At 42.9% G+C, this 20629-nt stretch overlaps 1 protein-coding gene across 5 annotated transcripts in view; it reads right to left on the bottom strand.

Annotated features, from left to right (window-relative positions):
* Positions 1-20629, bottom strand: part of LOC309395925 (uncharacterized protein) — a 138892-nt gene that overhangs the window by 70399 nt on the left and 47864 nt on the right. For 2 of the 5 annotated variants that reach the window (XM_081960610.1, XM_081960609.1), the window contains exon 3: positions 9863-9895. In XM_081960610.1, coding sequence (XP_081816736.1) covers positions 9863-9895 — 33 coding nt within the window. Of the gene's footprint in view, positions 1-1336; positions 1417-4224; positions 4487-4646; positions 4862-9862; positions 9896-16785; positions 16900-20629 lie in introns of those variants that run through there. The other 3 variants (XR_014176000.1, XR_014176001.1, XR_014176002.1) reach the window with 3 other exon arrangements.

The raw sequence follows: 20629 nt of genomic DNA, 5'->3' as shown, positions 1-20629 counted from the left end.
TCTATTCTATTCTGCTCTACTTCTATTCTATTCTATTATCAAAAGAGTACCTTGAGAAACATGGAGTGGTGCCTAGATAAAAATGGGGAAAAAGAGACAGTTCCTTGTAATTTGCTTCTATATCTTATACTAAGTATGGAAAGACTTAAGATATCACAGTCTCAAATCCTCTTTTTGCTCATGTCAAAAAGAGAAATACATAAGTACAATTCTTTTTGTCCTATCCTAAAAGGCTTCAGAGTATCTCTACAATATGCCAAGCTTAGTTAGGGTTAATATTAATTAATATTAATTACTTGTGTGCCTATGGGTGGCTGTGTTCCACAAATATAGACTATGTCATTTTAGTAACTTGGTTTATTGTGTTCTGTGAATACAGCATTAATCAAGCAATGATATATATTAAACTTTGAGATTTCCCGGAGTCAGTTTTAAAAACGACCCGAGTAGACGTCGGTGGAAAACTACAAACGCAGATTCTAAGCAATTTGTGACAATGAGTTTCAGTAGAAACTAGAAAAAGAAAATTTGATTAGAAAGCCATTTTGAAAGAGAAGACTTTTCCCTCTCTCTGCCTGTTACATTCAACAATTCTTCATCCGCTACGTATGTAGTTTTCAAGCAGACTTGAAAGCCATTATTCTTTTCAACAGACCTGTCAAACAATGTGAAATAAGAGGCTCTGTGTCGAAATAAAAGTATCTTGTGACTTCTCTTGGCTTTGGATCTCATTTGTATCTAGATTTCTTCATTAAGCTACTCATCGTTTTTCCAAACCTTCAAGAATTAAAAAATACATTCTTCTATAGCCTCCTCCTTGAATTCCAAAAACACTCTAATTGCTAATACTTTGGGTAGTAAAGGAATATTTATAATTGTTGAGATACTTGTAGGAACTGCCTCAAAACATTGTGGAAATACTTGCTAAATGCAAGATACCATCTCATTAGGCCCAAATTGATGGGGGAAAAATATCCCTGGGCAGGAAGTCAGTTTATTTAGGTGCATTTACATTTTCACAGAAAGAGTTATTCCAATTTTAAGGAGCAGAGCATTATATCTTTCTCTGTCTTCCCCACTTCCTCTAGCTATTTAGCTAAACACACATCCGTTTATAGAAAAGAAGATAACTCATAATAAAATGTAATTTTTGGCCAGTAGAAAATCCTGCTAATCTGAATATCGTCAACTAAGCCTCGGGAACAAAGAGGTTATTTTGCTATCCAACACCAGATTATTAAAAACAACAAGAACAATTCCAACCCCAACTAGCTATGGTGAGGATTTTGCTGCAGACCCATATCAGCAAAAGGTAATAAAGAGAGAGAAATGTTACCTGGCTCCAGATTAGCGCATGAATTCTCCACTGTAACTTTTTGACTCTTCATACGGATGGAAGAATAACTGCTCCAGCTGCTGAGATTTTTTTAAAAAAAAAATTTAAGAGGGGGGAGAAAGAAATCCTCAACGGAGATCTTTAGAGAAAGCTATTCCCTCTACGCCCCAGCTGGACACACAACTGCCAGCCCAAGCTCCTCTTTCTTGCCAAGTTTGCTGATTTTGCCTTTCGGTTTATTGTTTCTTTTGCAACCACTAAGACCACACAGCTGCTAATAGGGGATGGCAAATAATAATCTAGATAGATAGGAGGGAGGGAAGGAGAGAGAGAGAGGGAGGGAGGGAGAGGGAGGGAGGATAGAGAGAGAGAGAGAAAGAAAATAGAGAGAAATGAAGGAGTGTATTTGTAGCTCAGGGTTTTAATGTGGGGTCTTTGATGCTCTCTGAGCTTGGTTGTTTTCTTGCAGATGTTTTGTTACCCAAACTCGGTAACATCATCAGTAATGGCTAGTACTGATGATGTTACCTAGTTTGGGTGATGAAACGTCTAAAAGAAAATAGCCAAGCCCAGAGAGCACCAAAGGCTCCTGAGAAAGATAAATAGGTAAGTGAATAGATACAGTAGGAGATGATAGATAGGTAGATAGGTAGATAGACAGACAGACAGACAGACACAGATGAATGCATAGATGAGTGGATGGATGGATGGATTGGACAGGCAGACAATAGATAGATATCAATGATAGATATGAATTTGATTATCATCTTTAGAGAAGTAAAATGATTTCTAGAAAGTAGTTATGTATTTTTTGTGTGTTTCAAGTCCTTAATTTTTTTTTCTTCTTCTTCTGAAATGACCAAGGTACTAGTCTAAGAGCAGGAAAAATTAAAATGTCTGAATTTATTCCCCACCATGGTTAAGTCAATGATTCTACCCAGGAGGCAACTTGCAAGACATCATATTCATGTTCACATTTCCCATTACAAGGACATGAAAGCTTGAAACCAAAAGAATGAAAGACATCTCCTTCTTTCTTTCTTTCTTTCTTTCTTTCTTTCTTTCTTTCTTTCTTTCTCTTTCTTTCTTTCTTTCTTTCTCTTTTTCTTTTCTTCCCTCCCTTTCTTTCTTTTTATTTTTCTATCTATCTATTTTTCCTTCCTTCTTTCTTTTTCTTTCTTTCTTTCTCTTTTTCTTCCCTCCCTTTCTTTCTTTTTATTTTTCTATCTATCTATCTATTTATCTTTCCTTCTATTTCTTTTTCTTTCTTTCTTTTTCCTCCCTTTCTTCCTTTTTTTCCTTCTCTTTCTTTTCTTTTTTCTTTCTTTCCTTTTCTTTTTCAAAGACTTTTGATGTTCTGCCCTCTGCATTTGCCTCTTGGGGGGGGGGCGGGGGCGGGGGGAATTAATGGCTACAGCCAAACGAGCATCAAAAGTCAGAATGGAAATGGAAATTGATTGAAATGCAATCACAATCTTGTGTTTTTCTAATCTCATTAAAAAATGGAGAAAATAATTCTGAGCTTTATATTGCTTTTTTAATACAACAACCTAACTGATTATGAGGGTGTAGAGAATTACCTAGCAAATAATGTGGGATTCTTTTTTAACCATATTCATTGAAGAGATGTGGAAGAAGAAGAATCTAACAATGGGTGATCTTCATAATAAATCTACTTAACGGCTTGGATCCTCTATATATAGTAAGCTATAGAAAAATATATAAAGTGCTTAAATATTTTGATTTAGTTAATACCTTTAATTATAAGTAATATACTATTGTATATTGTTTCTAGCACACTTTTGCTTCTGCACATATAATTAGAACTCTGTATTGTGTGTAGACCAGAGTTTGCCAAGCAAGTAATATTGCCCTATCAAAAACAATATACCTTAAATTTCAATGAAGACCTTAATTAATCCATCAATCTTTTATTTTTTTTAAACTGGAAGAGGAAAAAAAATGACTTAGTCCATAGAATGGATGTTCCAACTGGAATCAATATTAAATATATATATATATATATATTGAAGGGAGCTTGTCTTTGTTCACTTTGTTGTCAACTAAGTTGACCAAACTATGTAGACAGAAAGTGAAATGCAAAATCTAAAGAGAAAAAAGAAAAAAAACATGGTTGCAATATGGATCGGTTGCTATATTTCAGTTTGTGGGGGGTCCTGTACCCCAGGGAACTCTTGTCAATACTCCAGATACTTAGCTTTGTATATGTAGAGGGTGGGCAAAGTGAAATAGACATGGATGGGATATGGATAAGGATGGATGGATGGATGGATGGATGGATGGATGGATGGATGGATGGATGGAGATACAAATAGACAAACACACAGATATAGATAGATATGGACAGACAAAGACAGATAGATGGATAGATGACTAGCTAGATGATAGATGATAGATAGATAGATAGATAGATAGATAGATAGATAGATAGATAGATGATAGATAGATAGATGGAAGGATGGATGGATAGATGACTAGATAGATGATAGATAGATAGATAGATAGATAGATAGATAGATAGATAGATACAGATAGACAGATAGACAGAGACATAGAGAGATAGATGGATGGATGGATAGATAGATGACTAGATGACAGATAATAGATATAGAAGTTAAATAGATATAAATAGAGATCATTCACATTTCATTCAATTTCTACCATGCAAAGAATAAATTTTCTCTAAGAAACTGGCAAAAGGGCCCTTCAGACCTTTTGTGGTCCTGCTGGCAAGAGTGGAAGCTTAAAGGCCAGCCCACCAAAAGACCTTTTCAATGTGACCAAAAATAAAATAAAATAATCCAAAGGGATAAAAAGAAATAAAGTAAAAGATCCCGCCCTCAATCCCACGACCAACATCCACTTACCGGGAGTCTCTTACAGGATTTCGAACAGAAAACCTTTCTATCTGTCTGTGTGTCCATGTGTGTATAGGCGCGCGCACATGCATACAGACACACAAATACATATACATACATGTACACAAAGACATGAATGCACACACACAAAAAAGCACCAACTTAAAAAGGAAGATTCATTTCCTCTCCATTTTGTCAAGAGCCCAAAAGTTACCTAACATCCAGCTTTTTAGAGAAAAATTGATTTTGATGTGGAAAGAAACACACAGAGACAGACACACACAAAAACCCATCTCTCCCTCCCTCCCTCCCTCCCTCTTTCTCTCTCTCTCTCTCTGCGTGTGTGTGTGTGTGTGTGTGTGCCTCTCTGTCTCTCTCTTTCTGTCTCTCCCTCCCTCCCCCTTCTCTTGATATCTGTAATCCTCACCCACCTTTCCAAAACTCCATTGCTCTCCTGCCCTCTTTTCTTATATCTACTTATTTCATTTTATTTTTCTTTTGTTCCGATACAAAACACCCGCTTAACTCTGCAAAGACAAGGAACATCTGTTTGAATGGCAGCCAACTCCACAAGTCCTTCCGAAAAAGCAAAACAAGAGTTTTTTTAAAAAAGAAAAGGAAATAAAAACAAAAATAAAACCAAACCAAACACCCAGCCTTCTTTTCTTATATATGTATATATATATATATATTTCTCCCTTCCATTCGATCTGCGGCCCACAGCCCCCTTGGAGTTCACCCTTTCCCAAACCCCCCGCAACAATTTCTCAAGGCTTCTGCACTGAACACAAACCCCCTCCCTTGAGTTATTCCAAAGCAACTACACTCTCGGATTTCCTATGCCGAATTCAGATTTTGGATACCCCGCTACCCACCCACCCATCCATATTAACTTCCTTTCTTCTCTCTCTTATTTCCCTCTCCTCCCCAAATGCAACGTACCTTCATCGCCACTCCTCCCCAAAGGAGTTTATTCTTCAGTTGTCAAGTTTTTTAAAAAAAGAAAGAAAGAAAGAAAAACTGTGGGAGGGATAGAAAAGGGGGAGGGAAAAAAATGCGGGAGGGTTTTGAAGGAGGAAAGAAAGAAAGAAAGAAAGAAAGAAAGAAAGAAAGAAAGAAAGAAAGAAAGAAAGAAAGAAAGAAAGAAAGAAAGAAAGGGGAAAAAAAGAGACTTCGGGCAGCCAAAGCTCTTTTTCTTTTGTTTTACTGTTTCTGGTCTCAAAATAATAATTAAAAGAAGGAGAAAAACCCTGCCTGCCACCCAACGCCTTCCAAATTGTTTAGCATCAGCTTTCGCATGATGTTTCAGCACCTCAAGGAGGGGAAGTGAAAAAAAAACGGGAGGGAAAAAATAGGTGGGGAATCTCTGTGCCAAATTGGGAAGAAACTGGGGAAAACCCAGTCGTCTGGGGCTTTCTCTGCAGGGGGGAAAAAGTCCTGAGTCCTCACCCCCACCCCACCCCATTTCCAAAGGGGTGTGGGGAGAAACACCTCCGTTCCCCCCCCAACTAATTAAACCCACTCATTGCACACCAGGACACAAGGATTCGGTGGAAAACAAAACTATTTTTTTTTAAACAAAAAAATGGAAAGGCATGTTTTATTGCGTGAGAATAATTTGGGGGATGGCCTTAGGGATGTGCGTGCCCACACAGACCCACAGACCTACACACACACACACACACACACACACACACACATGGACACATACACACACACACACACGGACACAATCCCCTCTGCCCTTGCCAACATTTTTAAAAAGATGTCAGAGAAGTTGCTAAGGAGACTTGCAGAAACTCCGAATGCCAGCACCCTGCCTTCGCCTGGCTCACGGACAGAGAGGACTCCATCTGGCATTCTGAGCACGCTCTGCTGCGGCACAGGAAAACCAATGCTTTGCAGTAATCCTGGCTTTTAATGCGTCGACGGGCAAAGCAAATTGTTATCTGTATCATCTTTCAAACTTAGCAAGTTGAGAGAGAGAGAGAGAGAGAGAGAGAGAGAGAGAGAGAGAGAGAGAGAGAGAGAGAGAGAGAGGGATGCTAAGAGAAGAAGTAGGCTGTGTGTGGTTTTTTTTTCTTCCCGGGGTGGGGGAACAGGAGGGGAAAAGGAATCAAATGTTGAAATGGGTTGCTTTAATTTGGAATAGAGATATATGTATGTATGCAATATGTACATGCGTGTTTATGTGTGTGGCTGGATGGAGAGGGAGAGAGAGGGGCGGGGAGACGGAGAGTCCAAATTATATGGCAATGTTATGTTTTACATCTCTTGAATGCACAATTGGAATAGGTATATCTGTATGTAATATGCCCATGTGTGTGTCTGCCTCTCTGTCTCTGTCAGTATCTCGATAGAGGTAGGTAGGTAGGTAGGTAGGTAGGTAGGTAGGTAGGTAGGTAGGTAGGCAGGCAGGCAGGCAGGCAGGCAGGCAGGCAGGCAGGCAGGCAGGCAGGCAGGCAGACAGACAGACAGACAGACAGACAGACAGACAGACAGACAGACAGAGAGATATTCCAAATTATATGACAATCTTCATAAAGGATCATGTTTTGCATCTCTTGAATGTAAAACACTGGAATAGATACTTATATTTATGTAATGCCTGTGTGTTTTTCTTTCTACCTACCTACCTATCTCTCTTCTCAATCTACCTTCTTTGTCATTATCTTGCTAGGTATCAGCTCTCGATCTATCATTTCTCTCTGTCTATCCTATCTATCTATCTATCTATCTATCTATCTATCTATCTATCTATCATCTATCTATCTATCTATCTATCTATCTAAATTATCTATCTATCTATTCCAAATTATATGATAATCTTCATAAGAGAATCATGTTCACATCTCATGAATGTAATTTTTTTTTTAAAAGCATCCTTAAACTTCTGGTTTTCCGTCTGTCACCTTCTAACGGGAATCTGCATTATCCAGCTGGGGTCACAAGCCCACTGCTCTCTCATCCCATCTCTACCCCCCAGCATTTTCCCCAAATGCAAAACCATTTTTTTTTTGCCCCAACCCAGAGCAGCTGGAGGCATAATGCGCTGCTGTTAATAAAAGACCAAAAAAAAAAAAAAAAGCAACTGGTTTTTCCTTTTCTTTTGTACGGCATCACGTTGTCCTTTGAGATGAGGAGGGGTGCTTTTACTGTAAAAAAATAAATAAATCAAAGAGGTTGAAACCCACCTCCCCACCTCGAACGATGGACATTGGAGACAAATCTCTCCTCTCTTTGTCCGAATCGCCTCCAGAGATAACCATGCCAGGGTTAAGACAAGAATAAACAGTAGGGTTTTTGAGTTTCATTCTTTTCTTTCTGTCTTTTAATAAGTAAGTCTGGGATTGAAATTTACATTTTCTTTCAGTGTTCAGTCACACACCAAGTTCCTTTTCTTCCTTTCAGCTTTTCTTCCCCCCCCCACCCCACCCCTTCTCCTTCGGAGCAATATTGTGTGTGAGGAATTCTTAATTTATCCTTGCAGTCATGGAGGAAGGTGGCATTAGATGAGGGTCGCAGGGTATGTGCACACAGCAAAGAATCCATTCGAGAAATAAGCGGCCCCGTCTTCCTCCAGAAAAGCCTGGGCTTCCCAAAGGTGTACGATGACATTCGCGCTCATTGGATTATGACTTCTTTTCATCAGGAGGTTTAGATCACACCGCCAGCCCAGAAGTCAAGTTAGGAGGATTCCGCGGAACCTCTCTTGCTTCCCACCATGGAGTGGGGCAAGCAAAGTTTCAACTTAGAATAACAGAGTTGGAAGGGACCTTGGAGGTCTTCTAGTCCAAGCCCCTGCTTAGGCAGGAAACATTACACCACTTCAGACAAAGGGTTATACAATCACTTTAAAAAAAACAACCCCAGTGTTGGGGCATTCACACCTTCTGGAGGCAAGTTGTTCCACTGATTAATTGTTCTCACTGTCAGGAAATTCCTTCTTAGTTTTAAGTTGCTTCTCTCCTTGATTAGTTTCCCCCCATTGCTTCTTGTTCTGCCCTCAGGTGCTTTGGAGAATAGCTTGACTCCCTCTTCTTTGTGGCAACCCCTGAGATATTGGAACACTGCTATCATGTCTCCCCTAGTCCTTCTTTTCATTAAGCTAGACATCCCCAGTTCCTGCAACCGTTCTTCATATGTTTTAGTCTCCAGTCCCCTAATCCTCTTTGTTGCTCTTCTCTGCACTCTTTCTAGAGTCTCCACATCTTTTTTTTACTTCTTGGCCATCTTTTTTACATTGTGATAACCAAAACTGGATGCAGTATTCCAAGTGTGGTCTTAACAAGGTTAATTTCCAGGTTGAGTCACCTTTTGACCAGCTTCTACTCATTGCTTCTTGTCCTGACCCCTGGTGCTATGGAAAATTAATTTGATGCTGTCTTCAATGTGACAGCCCTTCAAGTAATGGAAGATGCTGTCCCTGTCTCCCCTGAGCTTTCTCTTCAGGTGCTATTCTCCAAAGCATCTTCGGGGGCTATTCTCCAAAAGAACCTGAAGGCAGGAGAAGAAGTAATGGATGAAAACTAATCAAGGAGAGACCCAATCTAGAAGTAAGGAGGAATTTCCTGACAGTGAGAACAATTAACTAGTGGAATGATTTGCCTCCAGAACTTGTGAATGCTCCAACAGTAGAAGTTTTGAAGAAAAGACCGGACAACAATTTGTCTGAAGTGTTGTTGTCCGCCAGTGGCCTGCGGAGCTGGCAGCAGAGTCGGAGAAGGAGGAGGTTGGGGAAGAACATGGGCCAGTCCTGGAGTCTGGGGAAGGCTCGGACAAGGGTTCTGCATCAGAGGCAGAGAGGGGACCAAGGCCATCTGGTAGCGATGTGCTGTCTCCGGAGCCTCCAGATTCTGACATCAGCGAGGCAGAAGAACAGCGGGAGCCTGTTCCCAATGTGCGCATGCGCAGAGCTGCCAGAAGGCAAGAACAGTTAAGACAAAATGGGCAACTTGGGAGTAAGGCTTGGAGATGACTACCCCCTTCCATAAGACATAAAAGAGGAGCAAACGGACATGAGCCTTTGCAGGAAGCCACTAGTTCGTTCTGATCAGTTCAAACTCTGAGAAGCTCCATTTGATTCTCTGCTCCGTTTGGCCTTGCAAAACCAATTGGCAATTAGGTCTCTGGCAGCATTTCAAGGGAGATGAAGGTGGGTGCTTATCAACATTACCCTGAAAGACTGTGGCAGACTTCTGTCGGACTCTTCACAGACTGTTTGTGAATCATTACGGGCTATGAATGACCATTATTCACAGCCGTTTAAATAAAAGACGGGTTTTGGGACTAAGCGTATGATTTATGCTTTATCAGGAAGCCTAGGTCAGAACATATAGGGTTTCCTGCCTGAGCAGGAGGTTGGACTAGAAGACCTCCAGGATCCCTTCCAACTCTGTTATTCTGTCCTGTTAGTCTGTCCTGTACTGTTCATTAGGCTAAATATGCCTAGTTCTCTTAGCTTAGTGCCTCTTCCTCTAGTTTTTAAGATCCCTTGCCAAAACCTTTTTGCACCTGACATCCCAAATTCTCCCCAGTCACTAAGATGGTAAGTTGAGAGGAATGGCTTGCTTTGTTATCAAATAGGTCAGGTAGAATCAGCCTATCTCCATTGGTAACCCCTGATGAAAAAAGAAATGGTACTTACTGCTTGTGCCAAAGTCTGCGGTTTGACTCTTAGCTGTGGAAAAGAAAAGAGAGAAACACAAGGCATGTATTCACAATGAAATGATTTCAGGCAAGAGAGTCAACCAACGTTCAAAGGGATTCATTCATGTCACAGAGATGACCTTGTCCAGGAACATGAAGCTCAGGAAAGGTCAACAATTGTTTGTCTGTAGCTTTTCCCAACTATATCCTGCTAACTGTCTTCGATAGCAACTGGATGAGGATGATGGGAGTTCTTCAACACAACTGAAGGATGGCCTACTGAGAAAGTTGTGGAATGGGGGGAGAAATACATTTGTGGAATCACTGAAATACATTAGGGATGAAATATGTTGTTTGAGACAACCAATGTTAAGATAATTCTTCTTTGGAATCCCACATAGGTAAAGGAAAAAGTTCCCCACACACATATGTGCTAGTTGTTCTCAATTCTAGGGGGCAGTGCTCATCTCAGTTTCAAAGCCGAAGAGCCAGCACTGTCCGAAGACGTCTCTGTAGTCATGTGGCTGGCATGACTCAATGCCGAAGGTGCACAGAACTCTGTTACCTTCCCACCAAAGGCGGTTCCTATTTTTCTACTTGCATTTTTACATGCTTTTGAACTGCTAGGTTGGCAGAAGCTTGGACAAGTAACGGGAGCTCACTCCGTTACGCAGCGCTAGGAATTTGAACCGCCGAACCACTGACCTTTCTGATCGACAAGATCGACAAGTGTCTTAACCACTGAACCACCATATCCCACATTGGTGGAAGTAGTATTAGGCCATAGAAGGAAGGAAGGAAGGAAGGAAGGAAGGAAGGAAGGAAGGAAGGAAGGAAGGAAGGAAGGAAGGACAGACAGACAGACAGACAGACAGACAGATGGACGTTTGGGCTCATATATGTATGAGAAAATCATTGAGAGACATTTCTAATTCTAATTGCATAGCAACTGGCTGAGGATGATGGGAGCTGTCCAACCCAACTGAAGGATGGCCTGTTGAGAGAGTTGAGGATTGTAAGCAGGTTGGAACATACAAAAACAACCCCTTCCTTTCCAGCTCTTTTCATAGGCTTCCTAAAGTCATCAATTTGACCGCAGTGACCTTTTGGTGTGATCTCCCAGGCGGTTTTGACATTCTTAAGAATGACTTTCACTTTCCAAGCAATTGGAAACAACTGTGCCCAAGTTGAAGGCAACTTTGTGGTTCTGGGGAAGCAACTACAAAGGAAGCTTGGCAGGAAGCAGATGGATGCGGAGAAAACCAGGGCTGAATTTTTTAAAAATCAAATCATATGAAAAAACAGAATAGTCATATATATGTGATGATGGTCTGTGGTTTTCTCTTTCTTCCTGGCTCTGAATTCTTGGGGGGGGGGAGGGGAGAAGCAACTCACTGAATTGATGGTGGACCTTGTTATATGGTTCATGAGTGAATCACGAGCTACGGTACAGTGGGTTATTGGATGTCCTATCCCTTGGACTTGAATAATTTTTGAAATATAAAGTTGATTAAAATTTTGAAGAGAGAATAAAAACTGAGAAGAACCAATATTTGGACTGAAAAAAAGAGAAGAGAGAGAGGAAGATAGAGGAAGGAAGGAAGGAAGGAAGGAAGGAAGGAGAGAAAGAAAGAAAGGAAGAGAAGGGAAGGAAGGAGAGAAAGAATAGAAGGAAGGAGAGAAAGGAAGGAAGGAGAGAAAGGAAGGAAGGAAGGAGAGAAAGAAAGGAAGGAAGGAGAGAAAGAAAGGGAGGAAGGAAGGAAGTTAAGAGAGAAAGGAAGGAGGAAAGGAAGGAAGGAGAGAAAGAATGGAAGGAAGGGAGAAAGAATGGAAGGAAGGAAGGAGAGAAAGAAAGGAAGGAAGGAGAGAAAAGAAGGAAGGAGAGAAAGAATGGAAGGAAGGAGATAAAGAAAGGAAGGAAGGAGAGAGAGAAAGGAAGGAAGGAGAGAAAGGAAAGAAGGAAGGGAGGAAGGGAGGAAAGGAAGGAAAGAAAGAAATAGAGAAATCAAATGAAAATATATATATATAAAGAAGTTACTTCCAATTATATTTCACAGCAGTTATAAGTTAAAATATGTTGATCCCTTACTCTATGGTTACAATACCGTCTATTATTTCCTATAATTCTTATTTTTATTCTAACCCTCCAAACCATATTGCTTCGTTCTTTTTCTGTTTTCCAGAAAATGTTAATATTCATTTATCAAACATCTACCTTCTCGCCGGAGTGAGATAAGAGGTTTCCAATCAACGTTAGACAAAGCCCTGTCTCTGAAATAAACTGTCAATTTGGCCATCTCAGCAACTTCCATCATCCACACCATCCATTCCTCCATTGCAGGTAAAAGTGGAATCTTCCCACCTTTCCGGCATATACAGGGAACCCTCGTCTTACGACCACAGCGGAGTCCAAAATTTCTGCTGCTAAGTGAGACAATTGTTAAAGGAGCTTTGCCCCATTTTACAATATTTCTTGCCATAGTTGTTAAATGAATCACCCCTGTTGTTAAATTAGTAATTGAATTGTTAAGGGAATTTGGCTTCCCCATTGACTTTGACTTTTTGACATTGACTTTGACTTTGACTTTGACTTTTTGACATTGACTTTGACTTTTTGACATTGACTTTGACTTTTTGACATTGACTTTGACTTGCCTGAAACAGCAAAAGCTGTGATTACATGACCCCGGGACACCGCAACCATCATAAATATGAGTCTGTTGCCATGCACCTGAATTTTGATCACATGAGCTCAGAGAGGCTGCAATGATTGTGTGAAAAATGCTCATTGATCCTCTTTTTCAGTGCTGTTGTAACTTTGAACCAGTAATAGTATTCTATTCTCTTCACTACCAGTTCGGTAGTTGTAGTGCACAAAGAAGGTCAATGACGATGTCAGGGTGGGTGGGTGAAGCTCACACCGCCACCACTACCAGTTCACCCATACCGCTACGAACCAGCAGCATATCACCTCTGCTTAAAAGGGTCACTAAATCAACTGCTGTAAGTTGAGAACTACCTGAACTACCCTGTTTCCCCGAAAATAAGCCCTCCGCGAAAATATTGCAACGCAGCAGCAGCCATGAGGTGACCATGCTCGCTGCCTCCTGTGTCAGCATAACCAAGCATGGGCTGGGGCAATTGGGGGGATGGGGACGGTGCTGGGTAATAGTTTGATATATTCTTGTTCGCGCCTTTTTGACTCAGATCTTGCTTAATGTCAGGCGTCAACAACCAAGAAAGAAAACTCCCAACTCCATTGTTTGTGGAATTAAAGATACTTTTACTGGTTATGAAAAGATAGCAGCAAAAGGAAAGCAAGATCTGAGCCAAAAAGGCGCAATCAAGAATATATCAAACGATTACCCAGCACCCTCCCCCCAATTACCCCAGCCCAATGTCCAATCTGCAACTCCCTAAGGTGTCATGTGGGGTGCACCTTCAAAAAGCCTCATCAAGTTGGTATGCGAGATGGTTGGCCTTGACCAAGTCCAAAGACAGGCCACCAGGCATGCGCAGAAGATGGTGAGAACAAAACTCCCTTCTATGTAACTTCTCCAGTACCATACAATTCCCTTCCCAAATACCATAAGCCCCCACCCTCCCTGTTTCTATGGCAGCCGATAGCAAGCAAGTAAGCAAAGCAGAGACTGACATCCTGCACTTAAAAAAAATAATAAGACCTCCCTGAAAATAAGGCCAAGTGCTTATTTCAGGGGGGGAGGGGTGTCAAAAAAAATAAGACCCTGTCTTATTTTTGGGGAAACACGGTAGTCTTACTGCAGAACTGAAGAAGCTTCTTGTGGGAGAATCGAAAACATTTCAAAGAAAACAACAACAACAATAAGAGAGTCCCGTTGCTTTTTGGAAAACAAAACACTTTTGGGGTGCCCTGCGCATTTTATCCCCCAAAGTCCAGCCTCTCCAAATCACTTTTTCTCTAAAACGTAAACGACACCTTAAGAGAATGGGTGTGCTGAAAACCTACCGAGACCTCAATTCAGCTGCCTCAAAATTTGTTCCAGAACCGGCTGTGGTTTCACTTCCTGCCACATTTGCCAAAAGGCGTGACTCAGAGAGAGAAAGAGACGCATCCAAAGCCCGGAGAAAAACTTTGCTGGGACTTTAAAGGAACAAGCATGCAGTTTCTCCTCCTTCTCCAACCCCCCCTCACTTCTGCCAGCTTTCACTTTCAAAGAATATGGTTTCAATCAATATCTGTCATTGTCAATGTTGCTTCTCGTTTTGGGGTGGAGGAGAAAGACCTATTCTCCCTTCCCCCAATGAGCAAACAACATATTTGGGAGCTGATCGGCAAGCCAAAACATGCTCCTGTTCATTCATAGCACGAGACCTGACTGCGTGAAACAGTTAGTTAGCGTGAATGAAGTGGGTGTGGGGCTTTCTCGCAAGATCTGTCAAAGCAAAGCGGCTACAACACAAACCCTATCAAGATGCTTGCAGCTCACAGACGTGATTGAAAGGTGCCACTCTTCTCTATGGTGCCTAAGGCAGTTTCTGTTCGGGTATTCATGCATTTGACTTTATGAATTTTTATCCTCAGAGGGACGCGGTGGCTCAGTGGCTAAGACGCTGAGCTTGTTGATCAGAAAGGTCGGCAGTTTGGCGGTTCAAATCCCTAGTGCCGCGTAATGGAGTGAGCTCCCGTGACTTGTCTCAGCTTCCACCAACCTAGCACGTAAGAAATGCAAGTAGAAAAATAGGAACCACCTTTGGTGGGAGGGTAATAGCGTCTCGTGCTCCTTCGGCGTTTAGTCATGCCGGTCACATGACCACAGAGACGACTTTGGACAGCGCTGGCTCTTTGAAATGGAGATGAGCACCGCCCCCTAGAGTCAGGAACAACGAGCACATATGTGCAAGGGGAACCTTTACCTTTTTATCCCACTTTTATTCTTATTTTTATAAATAACACAAGGCGGTGAACATACCTAATACATTTTCTTCCTCCTATTTTCTCCACAACAACAACTCTGTGAGGCGAGATCGGCTGAGAGAGATTGGCCCAAAGTCACCCAGCTGGCTGGCTTTCATGCCTAAAGAGGGACTAGAATTCCCCATCTCCTGGTGATTGGCCCAAAGTCACCCAGCTGGCTTTTGTCGGTAAGGAAGAACTAGAATTCACTGTCTCCTGGTGATTGGCCAAACTCATCAAGCTGGCTTTCATGCCTAAGGAGGAACTGGAACTCACAGTCTCCTGGTGCTTGGTCCAAAGTCATCCAGCTGGCTTTCAGGCCTTAAGAGGGACTAGAATTCCCCATCTCCTGGTGCTTGGCTGAAAGTCACCCAGCTGGCTTTTGTCCCTAAGGAAGAACTAGAACTCACTGTCTCCTGGTGATTGGCCAAACTCATCAAGCTGGCTTTCATGCCTAAGGAGGAACTGGAACTCACAGTCTCCTGGTGATTGACCCAAAGTCACCCAGCTGGCTTTCATGGCTAAGGCAGGACTAGAACTCACAGTCTCCTGGTTCCTATGGGAGTCTTGTGCCTTAACCCAACTGGCTTTTATGTTCAGTTGGAAAGAAGCCGAAGTTGAGAAAATTGGGTGCTGCATTATTTAAACATGTAACAAAAAGCCAGTGCTCCATGGCTGGCTGAGGAATTCTGGGAGTTGAAGTCCACAAGTCTTAAAGTTGCCAAGTTTGGGCAGCCCCATTCGAGTGCTTTTGAGTGGGTGGGGCAGACCCAAAACATAGGTCCCATCGCAAATCCCAACCATTTTCTTTTTCAGTGTGAACTCCACACAATTCAAGCTTCTCCCACCCAAGGTAAAGCCACAAGCTGGGGCATCAGTACTTCAGAAAACTATGATGGGAGAAGATCTGAGGACCTGCGGTGACATGATAGCAGTCTTCCAGTATTTGAAGGGCTGCCTCAAAGAAGAGGAGGTCATGTCTCAAAGCCCCAGAAGGCAAGACAAGAAACAATGGATGTAAACTAATCAAGGAGGGAAGCAAGCTTGAATTAAGGAGAACTTTCCTGACCATGAGAGCAATAAATCAGAGGAACAGAACTTGTGGGGGCTCAATCACTGGAGGTTTTTAAGAAGACACTGGAAAATAATAATAATGTATAAGTATATATTCAAAAATAAGATACAAGGGAGGGGGGGACCCATAAGCAGGATAGAGTTCAGAAGGAAAGGGAACAAGAAATGATATTTAACTATTTTGGGGGTTTGCGGAAATACCACCCCAAGAAAATAAAACGTAAGAGCTGGAAGAGACACCTACAACAATAGAAAAAGAAAGGAAGAGAGGAGGAGAGGAAATGAGAGGAAGAGGAGGGAAGGAAGATAGAGGAGAGGAGAGGCAGATGGAAAGGAGAATGAGAGAAGGAGAGAAGGGGAACAGGAATAGAGGAGTAGGGGAGAGGTAAGGGAAGAAGGAAGGGAAAGGAGAGAGGAAGGAAGAAAGCAGAAAAGAGGGAGGGAGAATAGAAAGGGAGAAGAAGATGGTATCAAAACAGGCGAGGGATGATAAACAAAACAACCCAAATGTTATGTTATAACCCTGTAAACGGAATGACAAACGTATAAGAACGACAAATGTAAAGAAGAAGAATAACTGTGTGAATGTATACCTATAATTGTATATAGAGAACAAAAAATAAAAATAAAAACTTTTCCCCAAAAAAGAAGAAGAAAAAGACACTGGACAGCCACTTGTCTGAAATGATACACGGTCTCCTGCTTGAGCAGGGGGTTGGGCTAGAAGACCTCCAAGGTCCCTTCCAGCTCCATCCCAATGACCTCTCCTTAGTAATCCTTTCTCTTTTCCCTCTTCCTACTGAGGAAATGACAGCATTGGCCCACACCCAACCGAGTTGAGTAGCGACGCTCCCAGTTTCCCTTCTTGGTCCCCCAATTGGGCATAGACATTTGTCTCTCCCAACACTTACTACACACTGTGAAATGCGGTCACGTTGCTCCAAAGTGAAGGGCAAGCGATGACTCAGGCGTCCCTAGACGGGATTGTAAAATGAAATCCACGGGCAGACTGGGGGAGGGGAAAACCCCAACCGTTTCCTCGTCTTCTTCCTGGGCAAAAGAGTGGAGAACGGAGAGGGAGATGAAATTTTAAAAAGAAAAAGAAAAGAAACCAGCCCTCTGGCCTGAATCATTTCCTGAACAGGGGAAAATGTTAAATAGTGTAACTGGGTGATTAACCCAGGAGCCATGCTTGACTCATGTGCGAAGAAGCAGGTCACAGATGATTCGATTTTATTTTTTGTTTTTGTTGAGGGAAGAAAAGAATCAAATCTCATGCCAGGAGATGTTGATGAAAGGAACCAGTTGCCAAAAATGGGTGGATGGATTCTACTTTAAAGCCAGAGGGAAGGGCTTTGACTTCTCTTGCATGCAAAGGTAGAGGCACTGATGAAATGACCGAGTTTGGCAATGAAACATCTACTAGAAAAGCAACCGAGCTCAGAGAACACTAGGGACCCTATAGTCCTCCTCCTCCTCCTCCTCCTCCTCCTCCTCCTCCTCCTCCTCCTCCTCCTCCTCCTCCTCCTCCTCTCCATTCCTTTCTAGCACTGACGATGCTAGTTTGACAATAAAACATCTACAAGAAAATAATCAAGTTCAGAGAGCACCAGGGACCCCATAGTCATCTCCTCCTCCTCCTCCTCCTCCTCCTCCTCCTCCTCCTCCTCCTCCTCCTCCTCCTCCTCCTCCTCCTCCTCCTCCTCCTCTCCATTCCTTTCTAGCACTGATGATGCTAGTTTGACAATAAAACATCTACAAGAAAATAATCAAGTTCAGAGAGCATCAGGGACTCCATAATCATCTCCTCCTCCTCCTCCTCCTCTTCACAAACCACATTCCTTTCTAGCATTGATGATGCTAGTTTGGCAATGAAACATCTACAAGAAAGCAAGCAAGCTCAGAGAGCACCAGGGACCCCATAGTCATCTCCTCCTCCTCCTCCTCCTCCTCCTCCTCCTCCTCCTCCTCCCTCCTCTCCATTCCTTTCTAGCACTGATGATGCTAGCTTGACAATAAAACATCTACAAGAAAACAATCAACCTCAGAGAGCACCAGGGACTCCATAGTCATCAGGGGTGGGCATTTGAGCGTTCGCCGAACCAGGCAGAATCTTAGCAGTGGTGGGTTCTGGATCCCGTTCCAACTGGCCCGGCGGTGTCCACATGGACGTGCGCTATGCACGCATGCATCTTACCGCCTCTGCAAGCCTCCGCGACATTCCAGCTGTCAGCGGAGTGGAGGCTCTGTATGCACCACGCGTGTGCGCGGAAGCGCGGAAGCCTTAAAAGACAGGTAAGGAGCTCAGGCGGGTGGATGGGCCCTCCGCAGCACCGTACCGGAATGATATCCAGTGCTCCGGGCAGGCTCTAGTACACTCGTACCGGGGCGTGTCGCCTTCAACCCACCACTGAATCTTAGCTAGAGGATCGCCTGAAGCTGTGCGAACCCCCAGCAGCCTACCACAAGCTGTACTTCAGTTCTGATATAAACAAATTAAAATTCTTAATAGAGCAGGTATCGACTTCACGGGATGCCAGAAGGGAAGGCATTAACCAACAGACCAGAGGAACAAACAGACCTAACTTAACGCCACTTTTCGAGATGGGCTTGCTCAGCAACGCTGGAATTGTGCCCGGGGGTCTCCTTCCTCCAAGCAGATTGCTGGTCTTTAGCCTTCTACAGGTTTGTCCCCAAATTGGGGCCGTGACTCCTGGTCCATCTCTGCCTAGCAACCCGTTTGAAAGCAAGCTTTCACCAGGATGTTCTAACTCATCCATTCCTGGCACAGATAACAGCGAAGCTATTGTTTGCTTCGGTTGAAATGATATGGGCTTACCTTGCCAGTTTAATGACCTTAAAGAATGGCCGGGCTTGAGATAAGTCTATTAAGAAAAGGAAAAAAATCAAGGTAATTTGTGGTGCTTTCTGTGCTAAAGGGAATTTGGCAGTCCCATTGCCCAGAGAATCACGGGTTGCCCCTCTCCCCTCTTTGGAAGAGCTCTATAGCTCTCACTGTCTTAAGAAAGTTCAAAACGTTCTTAAAGATCCATCTCATCCTGGGCACCCCCTTTTTTTTGAACTATTACCATCTGGCAGACGGTACAGGGTAATAAAAACAAGGACAGACAGGCTGAAAAAGAGCTTCTATCCCAGAGCAGTAACCATATTGAATTCTATGGTATAGTGCAATATTAATGCAATAGCGGCTTTACAATTTCAATTATATAGCATGTGGAGGATGTGTATTTGTGTTTTTATTTTTATAGTTATAATGTACACTGAAGACGGCATTTAATTTCATTGTATGAGGTGCAATGACAATAAAGTAAACTAACTAGCTAACTAACTAACTAACTAACTAACTAACTAACTCTGTTTGATACCTGATATGGGGATCTAAGGGACATAGTGGCTCAGTGGCTAAGATGCTGAGCTTGTCGATCGAAAGGTTGGCAATTTGGCGGTTCAAATCCCTAGCGCCGCATAACGGAGTGAGCTCCCGTTACTTGTCCCAGCTTCTGCCAACCTAGCAGCTCGAAAGCATGTAAAAAATGCAAGTAGAAAAATAGGAACCACCTTTGGTGGGAAGGGAACAGCGTTCCGTGCACCTTCGGCATTGAGTCATGCCAGCCACATGACCACAGAGACATCTTCGGACAGTGCTGGCTCTATATTTTCATACTCATAAGAAAGAGAGCTCCCCTAGGTTCCCATTCATCTGGAAGGAGAGAAAAAGTAGATGCAACGTTAGATTATCACGGCCTTGGTGGAAAATTGGTTGATGGGGAATCCTGAGCCAAATTCAACTTCAAAAAAAAGTGGAATACCATTAAGTAAGGCAGATTTGGTTGGCCCAATCTTTAGAACCAGGAGTGTGGTTAGAATTATGGCTCATATTCTAAAACCATGATGGCAAACCTATGGCACATGTGCCTGAAGTGGCATGTGGAACCATGTTACCTGGCACACACGGTTTCGCCTGTTCCTCTTCCGGGTTTCTGGCACACATGTGCAGACAAAGATCAGATGGCCTGTATATGTGCAGCAGTGAGGAAAGTGGAAAAGCTGGCCTTCTGTTTTCCAGCATGAGCATGCACGCCAGCCAGCTGATTATCACATGTGCATGTGCACCAGCAACTGGAAGACTAGCTGGCCGGCGCGCATGTGTGCGCCGGAAATCCAGAAGTTCATTTTCCAGTGTGTGCATCAGTGGTGGGATTCAAAATTTTCTACTACCGGTTCTGTGGGCGTGGCTTTATGGGAGTGGTGTGGCTTTGTGGGCGTGGCATGGGAAGGACACTGCAAAATCCCCATTCCCTCCCCTCCCCACTAACCTGCTTTCCAGCTCCGTTCTCCTGTTCAGGGCAACCAAAGAAGATCAGCTGGGAGGCAGCGTGGGCACGGCCAGCCTATTTGCCGGTTCTCCGAACTATTCAAAATTTCCGCTACTGCTTCTCCCGAACCTGTCAGAACTGGCTAACTGCAACCAACTCTGTGTTCATTCCCCCCTGGGCATCTCCTCTTTCGGGTTGCGACTCAGATGAGCGTGAGCATGCTTGCGCTCCATTTTTGGCACTCGATGCTGAAAAGGTTCACCACCACTGTTCTAAAATATGCTTTCAAAGGTCATAACAGAAGCATCTTGAAAGAGCAGCCTGAGACACGAAAGTGGTCCCGCTATCATTCCATTTTAGGATATGATTCAGAAAACTGAATTTGATGTGGTTGGATTTTAGGGCCGAATTGCAAGTT

Source organism: Natrix helvetica (genome assembly GCF_964273705.1).
Source record: "Natrix helvetica genome assembly, chromosome: 8".
NCBI classification, from domain to species: Eukaryota; Metazoa; Chordata; class Lepidosauria; order Squamata; family Natricidae; genus Natrix; species Natrix helvetica.
Note: the sequence above shows the minus strand (reverse complement) of the source record. Positions and strands in the feature narration are given on the sequence as shown.